Source organism: Panulirus ornatus, chromosome 6, assembly GCF_036320965.1.
Source record: "Panulirus ornatus isolate Po-2019 chromosome 6, ASM3632096v1, whole genome shotgun sequence".
Lineage (NCBI taxonomy): Eukaryota > Metazoa > Arthropoda > Malacostraca > Decapoda > Palinuridae > Panulirus > Panulirus ornatus.
In genome coordinates this window covers 20,309,264-20,327,774 of record NC_092229.1, presented here as the reverse complement: position 1 = coordinate 20,327,774, position 18,511 = coordinate 20,309,264, and the positions used below count along the sequence as shown (strand labels likewise).

General features: G+C 40.0%; 1 protein-coding gene across 1 annotated transcript; it reads left to right on the top strand.

Annotated features, from left to right (window-relative positions):
• The first annotated feature begins 4,034 nt into the window (after positions 1-4,034).
• Positions 4,035-11,306, top strand: LOC139748942 (uncharacterized). The gene is made up of 3 exons (XM_071662301.1): positions 4,035-4,168; positions 4,842-4,935; positions 10,894-11,306. The coding sequence occupies exons 2-3, from the start codon at positions 4,849-4,851 to the stop codon at positions 11,131-11,133; spliced, it is 327 nt and encodes a 108-aa protein (XP_071518402.1). The 5' UTR covers positions 4,035-4,168; positions 4,842-4,848; the 3' UTR covers positions 11,134-11,306.
• Positions 11,307-18,511: the final 7,205 nt, after the last annotated feature.

Genomic DNA, 18,511 nt, shown 5'->3' with positions numbered 1-18,511 from the left:
CATACTCGGTGGAGAATCACTAGCCTTTGATAATTAATTTTCTTCTTGGTTAGGTGTATTTACGCAATTTCTTGAGGTACTGACGTGATAAAAGTCAAATACGAGTTTTAATCTAATCTAATTAAAAGAACAAGACTCCATTAAAGGCTCCATATTTACGTATATCTATACTAATGGAAAATAAATAATTGAATTTCGTTGGCTTCCTGTGGATATATAATGACATCAATACAAAATAGGTTGGTTATTTGGGATTTAAGGAGACTTTTGCCACAGCCACCCCATTGATGGAAATTCCCAGAGGGAACGGGCGTCAGAGATATAGACAGAGTAGATAGATAGGTAGTGTGACCAACTTTTTTGAGTTGCGCTGATTTACATCTAGTATGAGGTGGTATGTAACTACTTACATACCTACATTAACACGAGCCCCTCCATTTTTTTCAGCTCCCCCCACCCCCATAAGATATTGTAAGATTTTACGTTGCAGTGATTGTATAATTTCTCTCAGAAAATCCACTGTCCTGCATTTCTTCCCGTCAAGCATCTCTAGTCTTGTTTCTCGTTCCACCTGAAATCCCTAAAACCGGTACATACATACGTAAGGGATGTATGACGAGTGACTGGTGCCATGAGTTACTGGGTATGCATCGCCACCAAGAGTGTTCGACTCCTTCCTGGTACAGTACAAATAGGTAATTACAGCTGCTAAAGTACATACACGATGAGCATATGCAATTCAGATAATTTTCTTTTTACCTGATACTCTTATTCATAAAATATATAAATGTGTTACACACAATTATCATTATTCAGTCTTTAAATCTAAGTGTACACAGGAATATGTTCATACATGTAACAAGAGCGTATCAAGAAATTCTTGAGTCAAGCATAAATTTAGGAACTTTTATATACCTTATTTCTGAGGCTAAGAAATAAAAAACGCTCGAGCAAAGGCATATTGTTTTTAATATTTGTTAAAAAAGCTAAATATTTCTTTAATCTTTGTTAAAAAAACTAACATTTATTTTAGCATCAAACTACATCAAAACATCATTATGCTAGGATTTTATGTTTATTTATTTATTTGTACTGTAAACCCTATATATCTAGATAATGAAACAGTTAATGTTGATTAACTGAAAATCAATACTCACGAACTGAAACTAATGATACTACGAAAATTAAACAAAAATATATAGAAAACCGATTTGTGTGTAGCGTCTTTGACGAGTTTTGCTACAATTGATATTACTGATTTTTTGTGCTGATATTACTGATCTTTTGTACCTTGATTGTTTTTCATATGAGGTTCAGTTTTAATGAACGATGCAAGTTGACTGTACTACACCTTTTTGCAATATAGCCAATTTTTCGGTGATTATTACAAAGTTCAGAGCTCTGAAACAATGGAACATTGTTCGAAACAGATTGATAGAATAGTACATTAGTACAACAACACGTGGACAAAGTTCAAAATTGTCGGACAAATGACATTCCTAATGATAGTACCACACAATACATGTGTCAGTACGGCAAATACTTCAACAATTAATACTATTAGTACTACAATTATAGAACATGGAATTTCATATCAAAACGATCTGGAACATCGTACATTCGTATATCCTCGATCTATAGGCGGTGCCCATAGTTGCTATATACCACAAGATTTTTGTTATGGCAAAGTAAGTATTCTATGTAATGAAAATATGTACACCTGTACGTAGATTGAGTACGGTAAATATATGTTGTATTAGGAGGTTACCCATTATTACCTACCAAATTTCTTGCACTGTACTTTCATACTGTAGCCTACAGTAATGCATAATCTATTCATAACACCCGCAACAACAATGGCATTATTATACGTACGGAATGTAATTGATTAAATGTATATGGCTATTGTTTATATATTTTGTTTGATTGTCGTTGATGTTAAGTCTATGTATTTTGTGGATTTGTCGTTCAGTCTTCTCATATCAAACTATTTTGTGGGAATGACAAACTTTATAGTTTGTCATTCCCACGGTGGTATGGTAAATGACTCTGTGATATTAATGATGACCACTGGTTTTCTATTCCTCATCTCTGTCAGTAATGCAAAAAGATGTATTTAAGCTGTTCATGTTCATGGAAATCCATTATAATGAAATTTAGTTAGTCTGTAAACTTGGTGAGTGATTAGGAAGTGCACAGGTTTGTGAGGAAAACCACACGACTTGGTTCCTTGAAGGGGTTCCTCCTCCGTACTTTTATTTTTGCCTCACTCTTTCCGGCTTTCGCGGCAACAGTAGGATGCCCCTTAAGAGAAATATTTTAGGCATAAATGATGTGTCATCTAATGTTTGTCCTTGATGACTCTGATGAATAAACATGATAATCAACACGAGAACAACAATTCCTGACAGAAAATGTTACCTTCTGATTTTCTTTTTCATGTTTTCTGGTTTTCATGAGAAATCTGAGAGAATTCTGAAAACTTGCGTATCTAACAATGTTTAGATTGAACGTCACATGGAACTGGAGTAGTTAGACAGAACTAGGGTATAAGAGAATGTCAGGTCTTGTCCATTATTTCAAGAGTCAGATAATCTTGGCGTAAGCTTAGAGTGACTTTACTGGGTATACACATGTGCAATGCACCACAAGGTACATCGCGTAGTTTCCAGTAGGATAACCTACTGAAGTTTTACAAACTTATTTTCAGGAGGGCCCTTGTAGCAAGATGGAACAGTCAACAAAGGAGTAACCGCACCCCACACAAGACACATTTGCACATATAACACCAAAGAACACCACGACCAAAAATATTAATGCACAAAAATAGTCATGCAATGTTATATGAGAAATGGATATTTTCTGAGTACTAAATTCTAATCAATTTTAATAATATCTTAAAAAGGTGACACCAATATAATCGTGCGGCGATAACCAGACCATGCCCTAATTGTCGGGTAGGTCAACATGGTTTAAGAAAATTCAAAATCTAATTCTCTGTAAATCTTTCAGACGGAAATATCCTTTCTACTTACACTACAGATGTAACTTTGATGGTTTTCTTCCCAGTCATTGGCAAATTAACATCTTATTATTGCAGTTTCATAAAAGTTGTTATGATAAGGGAGTGGCTAGAGAGTGGGTCCACCTCGGTCCAGTTTATCTACCGCTTACCTGACCCAAGGTCGAATGAGACATTGTATTGTCAGCTGTTGCTGCTGCAGACGGGCCAGCGTTGTTTATTCATTTAATCTTCGTCAGTACTATGTAAATGGTAGATTCTCAGTCTTTATTTTTTCCGTTGTAATTGTCTTTCTGCCATTTCGTTCTACTTTAAACTATGCCATTTTGCCAGTTTTATGTGCCATTTTGTCCAAAGCCACTGTATCAGAGCGCTGATTTCAATGTCTCGTTGCTTGCAGTCTTACTGAGAAAATTATTAAACCAGTATCCATAGTTAACTTATTCCTTAGCTTCCACTTGATCGATCTCTTAGCCTTCACTTACCTGATCCCTCCCCGAGTCTGGGCCAACTTTTTCAAATGTTCATTTCCAGGGAATTCATCTCTATTCAAAACAACTGGTAACCATGTCTAACTGTGTACAATTTGGACATTGGAACACATCCAACTTATTGAAATTCTCAGTTATGCTTTTTTTTTCTACGAAGTGCGTCTTGATTGTTCACGAGACTACCAGACATTGCAGATATAACAGGCTACAATGTCGACTCATCAACAAAGAAATTAAGTAATGAAAAAGATGCCATCAACCAAAACCACTCACACACACACACACACACACACACACACACACACACACACACACACATATGCACATCCTGTCCATGAGATATTGTCGGTAAGACAAGATCATTGTTTTAGGTTAAGCCATTCAAGAGCTGAGGATGAGTATCTCCAAAAAAAAAAAAAAAAGTGTCCAACACTATTCAGGTTACCCTGACATCAGGAGGGTTTGTAAAATCTAAGAAGACAATGAAGTGCGTGGGTAAAGTATGGGTCATCTTCCACACCCTTATCCCCCGGTGACCTGCATCTCACCTCACTGGTGAGGGAGGGGATGAGGGTTAACGTGCTGGAGGTTAGTGGGTCTGGTTTATTATCCCAGGTCTCCTACTAACGTTCACATTACCGTGGAACTCTTCGCAGTGAGTGTTGTTCCCTTACTATTACTGCAATCAAATACTGTGATTTAGAATACACTAATGTAGTCTTTAAGATATATTTGTACATTCCTAAGCATAAGAAGTGCGCCAATTGACCTACAGAGACCTAAGCGACCCCCTGCACATAACACAGCAGATGCGTCGCCTTGCCTGTGGAGCCACTGAGTTTTTGAGGTTTTGGCCTGCTTGGTTAAACTAACCACATTTTAAGACTGGATAACCATGGCATTTATAGTTTTTTTTTTTTACATTATTTTGTGTCTATAGAGTGAAGTTTTATTTTCATGTGTCATCATTCTTAGTGGTGTGCAAAATCTTTGGTCTTACTGATTCCACTATTTATTTTCATACGTTATTCCTCTTTGTGGTGTACAAATCCTTCGTCTTATTGTTTCATCTATGTATAGATGTGTATTAATGTACACAACTTCCTGTAGAGATATATAATAGATGTGCATTAATGTACACAACTTCCTGTAGAGATATATTATAAATGTGTATCAATGTACACAATTTCTTGTAGAGATATATAATAGATGTGTATTAATGTACACAACTTCCTGTAGAGATACATAATAGTTGTGTATTAATGTACACAATTTCCTGTAGAGATATATATATCTGCTTCATATGATTGCTGGTGTGGTGTCTCTAGGCGAAAGATGGGTCAATTGTTCTGCTCCTGCCGATGGATTTGCAGGATCATGGACGGCATCGCTGAACTGGTGTCTCCTCCCACCAAACGCAAGGTTAGTTGTATCTGGTAAATATTTACTTTCCTTGTATCTGTGCCTTAATCGACTCACCTAATAGATGAAAAGTTGTACTGAATGAGAATCCTACTTACCCTGACATATTTCGAGAGAAAAAAGTTTCTTAGTTCAACATTTGACCTCAAATCGTTGTTTGAGGACAGTTTTTACGTGTTTTTTTGTTTGTTTGTTTCGATATTCCGAGACACTCATTGTACGAACAAACGATTCATAACTTTTGAAGTCAGTTTTTCACGTTTATGAATTTTTCTGTTGTACTTGTTTATTTATTGCTAATCGTCACAGATCGTGAAAACAGCTGGCAAATTGTATCACACAAGCTACATAATACAGTAGATATCCTACGGCTAGTATAAATCAGAGTTTGATTTATTAGACTTGGGAAAAGTAAAGGATTACAGAAGGAAGAGGTGGATGAAGCCCCCCCCTCCCCCTTCCCCCACTTTAAAACGGATTTGTGCCCTGCACACTTTTTAAGTTGCGCCCCTTTAGCGTTGAAGTTTTCTAACATTTCCAACGAAGTCATGGGGGCTAGGGAGCGTTTGTGTCACATATGACATCAACGAGTGACGCCTCAGCCACATTTATCCTAGAGAGGCAAGCACCTTGTGTGACCACACACCTACCTGCACATTGTACTTGTTAAGGGAATTTTATGTGTAACCTTACTATTAATTGTATCTGAGTTTAACAGGTGAAAAATACAGAATTTTGTCTGAACGTAGGTCAATCGTGATGACTATTCTTTGCTTGCCTTAATGTACATTAGAAATATTTCAAGTAACATCCGTTCAGATTTATCTAAACTTGATCTCGCAGCTCTAGCGCCTTTTCGTGAGTCGTTACCCGCCTTTGTGAATGTGATCATCCGCGACTGCCTTTGAAGGCTCGTGTGCAGTGGGAGCCCCATATTTGATAAGAGTATGCTTTATAATAGGGCCAGTGGCCGCACAAAACCAGTCCTGAGCTGCATGTGGCCCACAGGTCGGGGATCATAGTAAACTACAGTCTACACAACTTATTCACTTCCTATGAAGAAAGATCTGGGAAATGTGACACTGTCAGGCTGCCATTTGCACACTGTAGTATGTTGTGTTGGGATATTAGTATAATATACGAACGAGACATGATATTTATGAGAGAAGTTAACTTCCCAGAAAGGTTGTGTGTACAATATCCCATGTAAAGTGTGTAGTCCGTTTTAAATTGATCAAACTGGTAAGGTTCTTAAGATCAGGGTTAAGCAACATATAAACAGTTTTAGCTATGGTCAAGAAATCCAATGCGCTATTTCACTTCAATGACTTTGGTTATCAAATTGTCCGAAGCAGTGTTAAGGTTATCACATAAATTAACTCAGTAATGGATAGAAATACTGTTGAATCGCTTTTTATCAAATATGGTAGAGATATTACAAATCAAAATGTTGTTTTATATGAATTAGATAACTTTTTAAGTGGAAAAAATGTGAATATGTTTTCAAGAATATAGGTTAACCTGAGATTGTGATTTGAGAGGTAAAGTCGTCGAGGCTGACCACTGCCCTAATCCCTTCCCTCAATTCATTTGCCAGCCCCGCCTGGTGGTGGCGGCTGCTCGTATATCATATTTTGGTTCTATCTGTGCTCAGTCCTGACGATGTAATTACGCGAAAGCGCTGAACACCGTATTTTCCATTTCCCTTTTATTTTACACACACACACACACACACACACACACACACACACATATATATATATATATATATATATATATATATATATATATATATATATATATATATATATATATATATATATTTATATTTATATTTTATTATACTTTGTCGCTGTCTCCCGCGTTTGCGAGGTAGCGCAAGGAAACAGACGAAAGAAATGGCCCAACCCCCCCCCCCGTCACATGTATATACATACGTCAACACACGCAAATATACATACCTACACAGCCTTCCACGGTTTACCCCAGACGCTTCACATGCCCTGCTTCAATCCACTGACAGCACGTCAACCCCGGTATACCCCATCGCTCCAACTCACTCTATTCCTTGCCCTCCTTTCACCCTCCTGCATGTTCAGGCCCCGATCACACAAAATCTTTTTCACTCCATCTTTCCACCTCCAATTTGGTCTCCCTCTTCTCCTTGTTCCCTTCACCTCCGACACATATATCCTCTTGGTCAATCTTTCCTCACTCATCCTCTCCATGTGCCCAAACCACTTCAAAACACCCTCTTCTGCTCTCTCAACCACGCTCTTTTTATTTCCACACATCTCTCTTACCCTTACGTTACTCACTCGATCAAACCACCTCACACCGCACATTGTCCTCAAACATCTCATTTCCAGCACATCCATCCTCCTGCGCACAACTCTATCCACAGCCCACGCCTCGCAACCATACAACATTGTTGGAACCACTATTCCTTCAAACATACACATTTTTGCTTTCCGAGATACTGTTCTCGACTTCCACACATTCTTCAAGGCCCCCAGGATTTTCGCCCCCTCCCCCACCCTATGATCCACTTCCGCTTCCATGGTTCCATCCGCTGCCAGATCCACTCCCAGATATCTAAAACACTTCACTTCCTCCAGTTTTTCTCCATTCAAACTCACCTCCCAATTGACTTGACCCTCAACCCTACTGTACCTAATAACCTTGCTCTTATTCACATTTACTCTTAACTTTCTTCTTCCACACACTTTTCCAAACTCAGTCACCAGCTTCTGCAGTTTCTCACATGAATCAGCCACCAGCGCTGTATCATCAGCGAACAACAACTGACTCACTTCCCAAGCTCTCTCATCCCCAACAGACTTCATACTTGCCCCTCTTTCCAAAACTCTTGCATTTACCTCCCTAACAACCCCATCCACAAACAAATTAAACAACCATGGAGACATCACACACCCCTGCCGCAAACCTACATTCACTGAGAACCAATCACTTTCCTCTCTTCCTACACGTACACATGCCTTACATCCTCGATAAAAACTTTTCACTGATTCTAACAACTTGCCTCCCACACCATATATTCTTAATACCTTCCACAGAGCATCTCTATCAACTCTATCATATGCCTTCTCCAGATCCATAAATGCTACATACAAATCCATTTGCTTTTCTAAGTATTTCTCACATACATTCTTCAAAGCAAACACCTGATCCACACATCCTCTACCACTTCTGAAACCACACTGCTCTTCCCCAATCTGATGCTCTGTACATGCCTTCACCCTCTCAATCAATACCCTCCCATATAATTTACCAGGAATACTCAACAAACTTATACCTCTGTAATTTGAGCACTCACTCTTATCCCCTTTGCCTTTGTACAATGGCACTATGCACGCATTCCGCCAATCCTCAGGCACCTCACCATGAGTCATACATACATTAAATAACCTTACCAACCAGTCAGCAATACAGTCACCCCCTTTTTTAATAAATTCCACTGCAATACCATCCAAACCTGCTGCCTTGCCGGCTTTCATCTTCCGCAAAGCTTTCACTACCTCTTCTCTGTTTACCAAATCATTTTCCCTAACCCTCTCACTTTGCACACCACCTCGACCAAAACACCCTATATCTGCCACTCTATCATCAAACACATTCAACAAACCTTCAAAATACTCACTCCATCTCCTTCTCACATCACCACTACTTGTTATCACCTCCCCCACTTGCGCCCTTCACCGACGTTCCCATTTGCTCCCTTGTCTTACGCACTTTATTTACCTCCTTCCAGAACATCTTTTTATTCTCCCTAAAATTTAATGATACTCTCTCACCCCAACTCTCATTTGCCCTTTTTTTCACCTCTTGCACCTTTCTCTTGACCTCCTGTCTCTTTCTTTTATACATCTCCCACTCAATTGCATTTTTTCCCTGCAAAAATCGTCCAAATGCCTCTCTCTTCTCTTTCACTAATACTCTTACTTCTTCATCCCACCACTCACTACCCTTTCTAATCAACCCACCTCCCACTCTTATGCCACAAGCATCTTTTGCGCAATCCATCACTGATTCCCTAAATACATCCCATTCCTCCCCCACTCCCCTTACTTCCATTGTTCTCACCTTTTTCCATTCTGTACTCAGTCTCTCCTGGTACTTCCTCACACAGGTCTCCTTCTCAAGCTCACTTACTCTCACCACCCTCTTCACCCCAACATTCACTCTTCTTTTCTGAAAACCCATACAAATCTTCACCTTAGCCTCCACAAGATAATGATCAGACATCCCTCCAGTTGCACCTCTCAGCACATTAACATCCAAAAGTCCCTCTTTCGCACGCCTGTCAATTAACACGTAATCCAATAACGCTATCTGGCCATCTCTCCTACTTACATAAGTATACTTATGTATATCTCGCTTTTTAAACCAGGTATTCCCAATCATCAGTCCTTTTTCAGCACATAAATCTACAAGCTCTTCACCATTTCCATTTACAACACTGAACACCCCATGTATACCAATTATTCCCTCAACTGCCACATTACTCACCTTTGCATTCAAATCACCCATCACTATGACCCGGTCTCGTGCATCAAAACCACTAACACACTCATTTAGCTGCTCCCAAAACACTTGCCTCTCTTGATCTTTCTTCTCATGCCCAGGTGCATATGCACCAATAATCACCCACCTCTCTCCATCAACTTTCAGTTTTACCCATATTAATCGAGAATTTACTTTCTTACACTCTATCACATACTCCCACAACTCCTGTTTCAGGAGTATTGCTACTCCTTCCCTTGCTCTTGTCCTCTCACTAACCCCTGACTTTACTCCCCAGACATTCCCAAACCACTCTTCCCCTTTACCCTTGAGCTTCGTTTCACTCAGAGCCAAAACATCCAGGTTCCTTTCCTCAAACATACTACCTATCTCTCCTTTTTTCACATCTTGGTTACATCCACACACATTTAGGCACCCCACTCTGAGCCTTCGAGGAGGATGAGCACTCCCCGCGTGACTTATATTTATTTTGCTTTGTCGCTGTCTCCCGCGTTAGCGAGGTAGCGCTTCTGTTTCCCCTTTTAGAAAGTTAAAATACAAGGAGGGGAGGGTTTCTAGCCCCCCCCCCCGCTCCCGTCCCCTTTAGTCGCCTTCTACGACACGTGAGGAATGCACTTTATTCGTATATATATATATATATATATATATATATATATATATATATATATATATATATATATATATATATATATATATATATATATATATATATATATATATAAATATATATATATATATATATATATATATATATATATATATATATATATATATATATATATATATATATATATATATATATATATTATACTTTGTCGCTGTCTCCCGCGTTAGCGAGGTATCGCAAAAAAACGGACCAAAGAATGGCCCAACCCACCCACATACACGTCCACACACGCACATATACATACCTATACATTTCAACGTATACGTATATATACATACACAGACATATACATATATACACATGTACATAATTCATACTTGTTTTCTTTATTCATTCCCGTCGCCACCCAGCCACACATGAAATGACAACCCCCTCCCCCTGCACGCGCGCGAGGTAGCGCAAGGAAAAGACGGCAAAGGCCACATTCGTTCACACTCATTCTCTAGCTGTAATGTGTGTGTGTGTGTGTGTGTGTGTGTGTGTGTGTGTGTGTGTGTGTGTGTAGGTATATGGCCCTGACATCAATTTAATGTTTATAATATATGATAATTATTTTGGAGTTAGGTGGGTTAGGAAGGGGTTCATGATAAAGGTAGTTCGGTAACGAGACCAAATGACCATTTTTAACACTGTTCAACTGTAGTCATGGAATATGACGTCACCCTTCAACTACGTTATTGGGAATTTAATGGTGTTCCATGCTCCTGGAGCAGGTAGAGTAATCCTTGTAATTTTGTGTTGAGCAGCACCGAGTGGAGCGAGTGTGGTGGGCGCAGCCATGTTTACAACAGCTACGTGGCGACCGCCAAGAACGAGACGAGGAGGACGTGTTCCATGTGTGTGAGTTGCTTGTCACCTCCGTAGACCACAACAACGGCCAGACCGGTAAAACTCCCAATCATTACGAGCGAGTGGCCTCCATGGGCGAGGAGGTGTATGAGGAATGGACACCAGCGTACCTACGTCATAATAGCAACATATTCTGAATCCTCGCTAACCCCAAGGATGTATTTCTCACACATCACTGATGAAGCCTACCTACTGTTGATGGGAGACGTCATTAATGAACTGGCAATTTGTCTCTCAGTGATAGTGAATAGTTCGATCAAGAATAAAAGACAGTAATCAGTACAAAATGTATCAGTGACTAAGTATGAGTAAAACTAAGTATGAGTAATCAGTACAAAATGTATCAGTGACTAAGTATGAGTAAAACTGATATATTTGTCTTACTGGCAAAATCGCAGTTTTGTAAACTGGTAGACAAATGTGACTCCTGTATGATCAAGACAAGGGTGACTTATTGACAGATAAAGGACAAGTGTAACTGAAGAGTGTGGTTAGGATAAGATCATTTACCTTCACTTATGTCTACTATTCTAGCATAAGTTCTCTATGACATCGGCTTTATACGTTGCTAATGGATTTTTTTTTGTGTGTAGTTGGTATTGAATAAGCTGGGGACGGTTTGTACATCCTGGTGTAAAGAAACTGCAGCATCTAACGGATGTGGACACTAAGCTGGGCTAGTCTTATATTCAATCAAGAAAATTAATCAGTGAACTTAATCCTATTATCTTCAAAAAACACGATTGTCATCGCATATAACCTCTTAAGATCCCATTCTCAGTGGAGTTACTCACACCTGCTTCATGATACCCTACATGCATCTCTTATATGTCCCTAAGACACATAGCATCAAATTCTATAAAGCAATCAATTAATGACATTTGTTTCTGTATTCCCATGATTGTCTGCGCTACGACGTAATCGAGCGACCCTCGTTCGTTCATGTGATAATCTGTACTGTCGGAGGTCCTCGGGTCGTACGTCGTCACGGAGCAACTAATGAATGATGTGGTACGACCCTCCGCTACGATGACGTTGCCTTTGACCTGACTTGTAGAGGTCAAGTCTGAGGTTACATCATCAGACCCTACGTTCGCATATTTTGTGTTCAAGATGCTAAATTCAACTTTTATTTCTTTGTATGGGGTCACAGTAAGCCCAGGGCCAGATAATGGATAATTAAGTCACAGTTATATGGTAGAAGCAGAGATGATTAATATGTAAATTTGGTACACCGATATCTCCTTCATGGTGGGTCCGGCTGGGCCTCTCAGAGGAATTCTATCATGAGTCCAAATTTTCTTTCGGGTCCCCTTCCCTTATCCATTAGTCATCCTGTTTATGACCACTACGGTTATATATATATATATATATATATATATATATATATATATATATATATATATATATATATATATATATATATATATTATACTTTGTCGCTGTCTCCCGCGTTTGCGAGGTAGCGCAAGGAAACAGACGAAAGAAATGGCCCAACCCCCCCCAATACACATGTATATACATATGTCCACACACGCAAATATACATACCTACACAGCTTTCCATGGTTTACCCCAGACGCTTCACATGCCTTGATTCAATCCACTGACAGCACGTCAACCCCGGTATACCACAGCGCTCCAATTCACTCTATTCCTTGCCCTCCTTTCACCCTCCTGCATGTTCAGGCCCCGATCACACAAAATCTTTTTCACTCCATCTTTCCACCTCCAATTTGGTCTCCCTCTTCTCCTCGTTCCCTCCACCTCCGACACATATATCCTCTTGGTCAATCTTTCCTCACTCATTCTCTCCATGTGCCCAAACCACTTCAAAACACCATCTTCTGCTCTCTCAACCACGCTCTTTTTATTTCCACACATCTCTCTTACCCTTACGTTACTCACTCGATCAAACCACCTCACACCACACATTGTCCTCAAACATCTCATTTCCAGCACATCCATCCTCCTGCGCACAACTCTATCCATAGCCCACGCCTCGCAACCATACAACATTGTTGGAACCACTATTCCTTCAAACATACCCATTTTTGCTTTCCGAGATAATGTTCTCGACTTCCACACATTCTTCAAGGCCCCCAGAATTTTCGCCCCCTCCCCCACCCTATGATCCACTTCCGCTTCCATGGTTCCATCCGCTGCCAGATCCACTCCCAGATATCTAAAACACTTCACTTCCTCCAGTTTTTCTCCATTCAAACTCACCTCCCAATTGACTTGACCCTCAACCCTACTGTACCTAATAACCTTGCTTTTATTCACATTTACTCTTAACTTTCTTCTTCCACACACTTTACCAAACTCAGTCACCAGCTTCTGCAGTTTCTCACATGAATCAGCCACCAGCGCTGTATCATCAGCGAACAACAACTGACTCACTTCCCAAGCTCTCTCATCCCCAACAGACTTCATACTTGCCCCTCTTTCCAAAACTCTTGCATTTACCTCCCTAACAACCCCATCCATAAACAAATTAAACAACCATGGAGACATCACACACCCCTGCCGCAAACCTACATTCACCGAGAACCAATCACTCTCCTCTCTTCCTACACGTACACATGCCTTACATCCTCGATAAAAACTTTTCACTGCTTCTAACAACTTTCCTCCCACACCATATATTCTTAATACCTTCCACAGAGCATCTCTATCAACTCTATCATATGCCTTCTCCAGATCCATAAATGCTACATACAAATCCATGTGCTTTTCTAAGTATTTCTCACATACATTCTTCAAAGCAAACACCTGATCCACACATCCTCTACCACTTCTGAAACCACACTGCTCTTCCCCAATCTGATGCTCTGTACATGCCTTCACCCTCTCAATCAATACCCTCCCATATAATTTACCAGGAATACTCAACAAACTTATACCTCTGTAATTTGAGCACTCACTCTTATCCCCTTTGCCTTTGTACAATGGCACTATGCACGCATTCCGCCAATCCTCAGGCACCTCACCATGAGTCATACATACATTAAATAACCTTACCAACCAGTCAACAATACAGTCACCCCCTTTTTTAATAAATTCCACTGCAATACCATCCAAACCTGCTGCCTTGCCGGCTTTCATCTTCCGCAAAGCTTTCACGACCTCTTCTCTGTTTACCAAATCATTTTCCCCAACCCTCTCACTTTGCACACCACCTCGACCAAAACACCCTATATCTGCCACTCTATCATCAAACACATTCAACAAACCTTCAAAATACTCACTCCATCTCCTTCTCACATCACCACTACTTGTTATCACCTCCCCATTTGCGCCCTTCACTGAAGTTCCCATTTGCTCCCTTGTCTTACGCACTTTATTTACCTCCTTCCAGAACATCTTTTTATTCTCCCTAAAATTTAATGATACTCTCTCACCCCAACTCTCATTTGCCCTTTTTTTCACCTCTTGCACCTTTCTCTTGACCTCCTGTCTCTTTCTTTTATACATCTCCCACTCAATTGCATTTTTTCCCTGCAAAAATCGTCCAAATGCCTCTCTCTTCTCTTTCACTAATACTCTTACTTCTTCATCCCACCACTCACTACCCTTTCTAATCAACCCACCTCCCACTCTTCTCATGCCACAAGCATCTTTTGCGCAATCCATCACTGATTCCCTAAATACATCCCATTCCTCCCCCACTCCCCTTACTTCCATTGTTCTCACCTTTTTCCATTCTGTACTCAGTCTCTCCTGGTACTTCCTCACACAGGTCTCCTTCCCAAGCTCACTTACTCTCACCACCCTCTTCACCCCAACATATATATGTGTATATATATATATATATATATATATATATATATATATATATATATATATATATATATATATATATATATATACAGTGAAAAGTTTTTATCGAGGATGTAAGGCATGGTTGTTCAATTTGTTTATGGATGGCGTTGTTAGGGAAGTGAATGCAAGAGTTTTGGAGAGAGGGGCAAGTAAGCAGTATGTTGCGGATGAGAGGGCTTGGGAAGTGAGTCAGTTGTTGTTCGCTGATGATACAGCGTTGATGGCTGATTCGGGTGATAAACTGCAAAAGTTGGTGACTGAGCTTGGTAAAGTGTGTGAAAGAAGAAAGCTGAGAGTAAATGTGAATAAGAGGAAGGTTATTAGGTTCAGTAGGGTAGAGGGACATGTTAACTAGGAGGTAAATTTGAATGGAGAAAAACTGGAGGAAGTGAAGTGTTTTAGATATCTGGGAGCGGATTTAGCGGCGGATGGAACCATGGAAGCGGAAGTGAGTCACAGGGTGAGGGAGGCGAGAACGTTATCTCGGAGAGCAAAAATGGGTGTGTTTGAAGGAATAGTGGTTCCAACAATGTTATATGGGTGCGAGGCATAGGTTATAAATAGGGTTGTGCGGGGGAAGGTGGATGTGTTGGTGATGAAATGTGTGAGGACAACATGTGGTATGAGGTGGTTTGATTAAGTAAGTAATGAAAGGGTAAGAGAGATGTGTGGTAATTAAAAGAGTGGTTGAGAGAGCAGAAGAGGGTGTATTGAAATGGTTTGGCCACATGAAGAGATGAGTGAGGTAAGATTGAGAGTAAGATTGACAAAGACGATATATGTGTTTGAGGTGGAGGGAACGAGAAAAGGGAGACCTAATTGGAGGTGGAAGGATGGAGTAAAAAAGATTTTGAGCAATCGGGATCTGAACATACAGGAGGGTGAAAGGCATGCAAGGAATAGTGAACTGGTACGATGTGGTATACCGGGGTCGACGTGCTGTCAATAGATTGAACCAGGGCATGTGAAGCGTCTAGGGTAGAACGGAAAGTTTTGTGGGGCCTGGATGTGGAAAGGGAGCTGTGGTCTCGGTGCATTACACATGGCAGTTAGAGCGTGAGTGTGAATGAATGTTGCCTTTGTTGTCTTTTCCTAGTGCTAACCCCGCGCGGGGGGGAGGGGTGCCATTTCAAGTGTGGCGGGGTGGCGGTAGGAATGAATGAAGGCAGCAAGTATGAATATGTATATGTGTTTATGTGTATATGTCTGTGTATATATGTATATGTATACGTTGAAATGTATCGGTATGTATATGTACGCGTGTGGGAGTTTATGTATATACATGTCTGTGTTCTTGGGTTGGGCCATTCTTTCGTCTGTTTCCCTGCGCTAGCACATAATACATTTGCCAAGCACATTCTCATTCATACTTGAAAGAAGCTGTATAAATGCTCACAATGCTCAAAAGTCCTCTCTTATGAGGTCAATTTACTACAGTACATGACTTCTATGTGAGTAAAGGACTATGAATGTTCACAGTGACGAAAAGACCTCCTATTGGATGAGTTAGTGAAGTACATAAATACTCACACTTTAGAGTAATTGCATAATTGTTCACATGACATACTTTCTCCTTGAGGAGTCATTTGATGCGGCACATAATCATTAATACTTTAGAGAAGCCATTCACGTGTTTATATGGCCAAAAGTCCTTCTCCCAAAGGAATGCTCCGGAGAACCACATGGCTATTCACGCAAGAATACCATGTGAATGTTTCCTGATATGTGAATATGCACGTTTACAGTTCACGATGACCTTTTACCCAAGTATTATACGAGTGAACCACGTAAGTATTCACTGACGAGACACTACACTAATGTTCGGTGCTGAAGACCTTCCAGAAAAGTAATTTAGTAGAACACACAATTATTCCTAACGTGAAAAAAGCATTCTTACATTGGAGTATATTATCGTAACAAATGATTGTTCACGCACGTGAAAAACCATAAGAATTTTCCCAATTCCTAACGACCTCTGAAAGTAAGAAGTATATAGTGAAGCACATTACTGTTTAGTCAGACTAAAATCCAAAAAGAAAAAAATTTCGTTGCCAAAGTATCTGACCAGAGGTTATCTTTTTCAACATATTATGGTTCATAAAAGATAGAGGACATTCATTTGACCATTAATATTCGGGAAAAATGCTTCCACAGAAAATTCATGGCCTCTGAGAGGGAGGTGCAGGGTATACATTGTATGTGGACGCGGGGGTCCAAAAGAAGGCTCGGGAATTTCCCGGGATGCCAGGAAATGCAGAAAATCAACATAGCGCTCCATGTCACCCTATTTTCATCTATACCCTTATTAGCGTTATAGCTCATGGCATAAAACCGTAGTAGATAAAAACAGGATGACTAATGGAGAAGGGAAGGGTCCCCAAAAGAATCTTTGTACCCCATGATAAAATTCCTCTTAGGGGCCCTGTTTACACTACAAAACTGCTTAGTCATGCCATTGTTCCTGCCATGGTGAACTTCAGTGTAACAAGATGCTGCTCCCTAAGGACCATTTAATGTCTTACCTGCGATTAGAGAATTCTGATTGTTCTGAGGAAGTGAAAGAATAAGTTGGTATTAGTGCAGACTCCATTATCTGCAAAGTGGATTGATAATAATGATAATAATAATAATAATAATTGAGGGAATAGTGGTTCCAACAATGCTATATGGTTCTGAGGCATGGGCTATAGATAGGGTTTTGCAGAGGAGGGTGGATGTGTTGGAAATGAGATGTTTGAGGAAAATATGTGGTGTGAGGTGGTTTGATCGAGTAAGTAATGAAAGGGTAAGAGAGATGTGTGGAAATAAAAAGAGTGTGGTTGAGAGAGCAGAAGAGGGTGTATTGAAATGGTTTGGTCACATGGAGAGAATGAGTGAGGAAAGATTGACAAAGAGGATATATGTATCAGAGGTGGAGGGAATGAGGAGATGTGGAAGACCAAATTGGAGGTGGAAGGATAGAGTGAAAATGATTTTGAGTGATCGGGGCCTGAACATGGAGGATGGTGAAAGGAATAGAGTGAATTGGACTGATTTGGTATACCAGGGTCGAATATTGCAAGGAATAGAGTGAATTGGAATGATTTGGTATACCAGGGTCGATGTTCTGATAGTGGATTGAACCAGGGCATGTGAAGCGTCTGGGGTAAACTATGGAAAGTTTTGTGGTGCCTGGATGTGGAAAGGGAGCTGTGGTTTCGGTGCATTATACATGATAGCTAGAGACTGAGTGTGAACTAATGTGGACTTTGTTGTCCTTTCCTAGTGCTACCTTGCGTATCTCTGGGGGGAGGAGGGTGTCATTTCATGAGTGGCGGGGTGGCGTCGGGAATGAATAAAGGCAGCAAGTATGAGGTATGTACATGTGTATATATGTATGTCTGTGTATGTATATATATGTATACGTTGAGATGTATAGATATGTATATATGCGTGTGTGGACGTGTATGTATATACATGAGTATGTGGGTGGGTTGGGCCATTCTTTTGTCTGTTTCTTTGCGCTACCTCGCTAACGCAGGAGACAGCGACAAAGCAAAATAGATAAATAAATAAATATGTATATATATATATATATATATATATATATATATATATATATATATATATATATATATATATATATATATTGAAATGTTTAGGTATGTATAAGTGCGTGTGTGGATGTTTATGTATATACATGTGTATGTGG

Coding starts and splice junctions, on each gene's coding strand:
- LOC139748942 (XM_071662301.1), top strand. CDS start 4,849: ATGGGTCAATTGTTCTGCTCCTGCCGATGGATTTGCAGGATCATGGAC. Junction 4,936..10,893: donor CTCCTCCCACCAAACGCAAG/GTTAGTTGTATC, acceptor TGTGTTGAGCAG/CACCGAGTGGAGCGAGTGTG.